The sequence below is a fragment of the Limulus polyphemus genome, unplaced genomic scaffold (genome assembly GCF_000517525.1).
Source record: "Limulus polyphemus unplaced genomic scaffold, Limulus_polyphemus-2.1.2 Scaffold3361, whole genome shotgun sequence".
Classification (NCBI taxonomy): Eukaryota; Metazoa; Arthropoda; class Merostomata; order Xiphosura; family Limulidae; genus Limulus; species Limulus polyphemus.
Window position 1 is genome coordinate 69,881 of NW_013668971.1, and position 770 is coordinate 70,650.

The window sequence follows — 770 nt, forward strand, 5'->3', positions numbered from 1 at the left end:
AATTAAGAAAGGACTTGTATCGCTGAAGTTCCTCGGAAAGAATTTATACCGGAAATTAACAAACGAGCAGATATGTAACAATATATTTAAGTAATTGATTTATTAATATTGTTAAGCAGCGGTGTGTATAAGATTTTCATAATAACAAATTGCAATGGTATAAATAAACGCCTTTTATAATGTTATACAGTTACAAAGACTAATGGTTTTGATTATTCGATTTATGTAAAAGCTTAAATCTTTAACTGTCAATTTTGTATTCGTCAAATAGTTAATAATTTTAATACCGGATGTCAAATATTGTTAGGATTGTTACTTGGACTAGAGTCCTAGACACCTGTTTTAAATGAGTGTTCGACAGATAAACAATTGTATTGCTACGGCAAGAGGGCCGTAAGCTTGCACATAAAATAAAAGTATTTTAACGTGGAGAACAGTCCGTGTATAAATCTACATATTATTATTAATTTACGTATCTTATAAGTCTTAAAAAAACAGAGTTTCACGTAACTGTGGATTGTATTGTACTGTCAATGTCATATGTATTATGGGTATGTAGTATGTACAGTAGTATGCACTAAATCAGTGACTAAATATGATACATGATATAACAGTGCTCTTGGTGCTCTACCTTTGATGAAGGGGTAGTCAATAAATTATTTTCAAATTTGCTGATGACATTAAGGTCTTGGATGTTGCTGGCTGTGAAGAGGATGCTGCTGATTTACTAAAGGATTTAGATTATTAAGTGAGTTGGGCAAATAAATGGC

General features: G+C 31.2%; 1 protein-coding gene across 5 annotated transcripts in view; it reads left to right on the forward strand.

Moving 5' to 3' along the window:
- The first annotated feature begins 75 nt into the window (after positions 1 to 75).
- Positions 76 to 770, forward strand: part of LOC111088225 — a 46,169-nt gene continuing 45,474 nt past the window's right edge. For 3 of the 5 annotated variants that reach the window (XM_022397673.1, XM_022397670.1, XM_022397672.1), the window contains exon 1: positions 401 to 551. Coding sequence is in view for 1 of the 5 variants with exons in the window: in XM_022397672.1 (XP_022253380.1) it covers positions 541 to 551 (11 nt within the window). In the remaining 4 variants the exon portion in view is untranslated. Of the gene's footprint in view, positions 91 to 400; positions 552 to 770 lie in introns of those variants that run through there. The other 2 variants (XM_022397669.1, XM_022397668.1) reach the window with 2 other exon arrangements.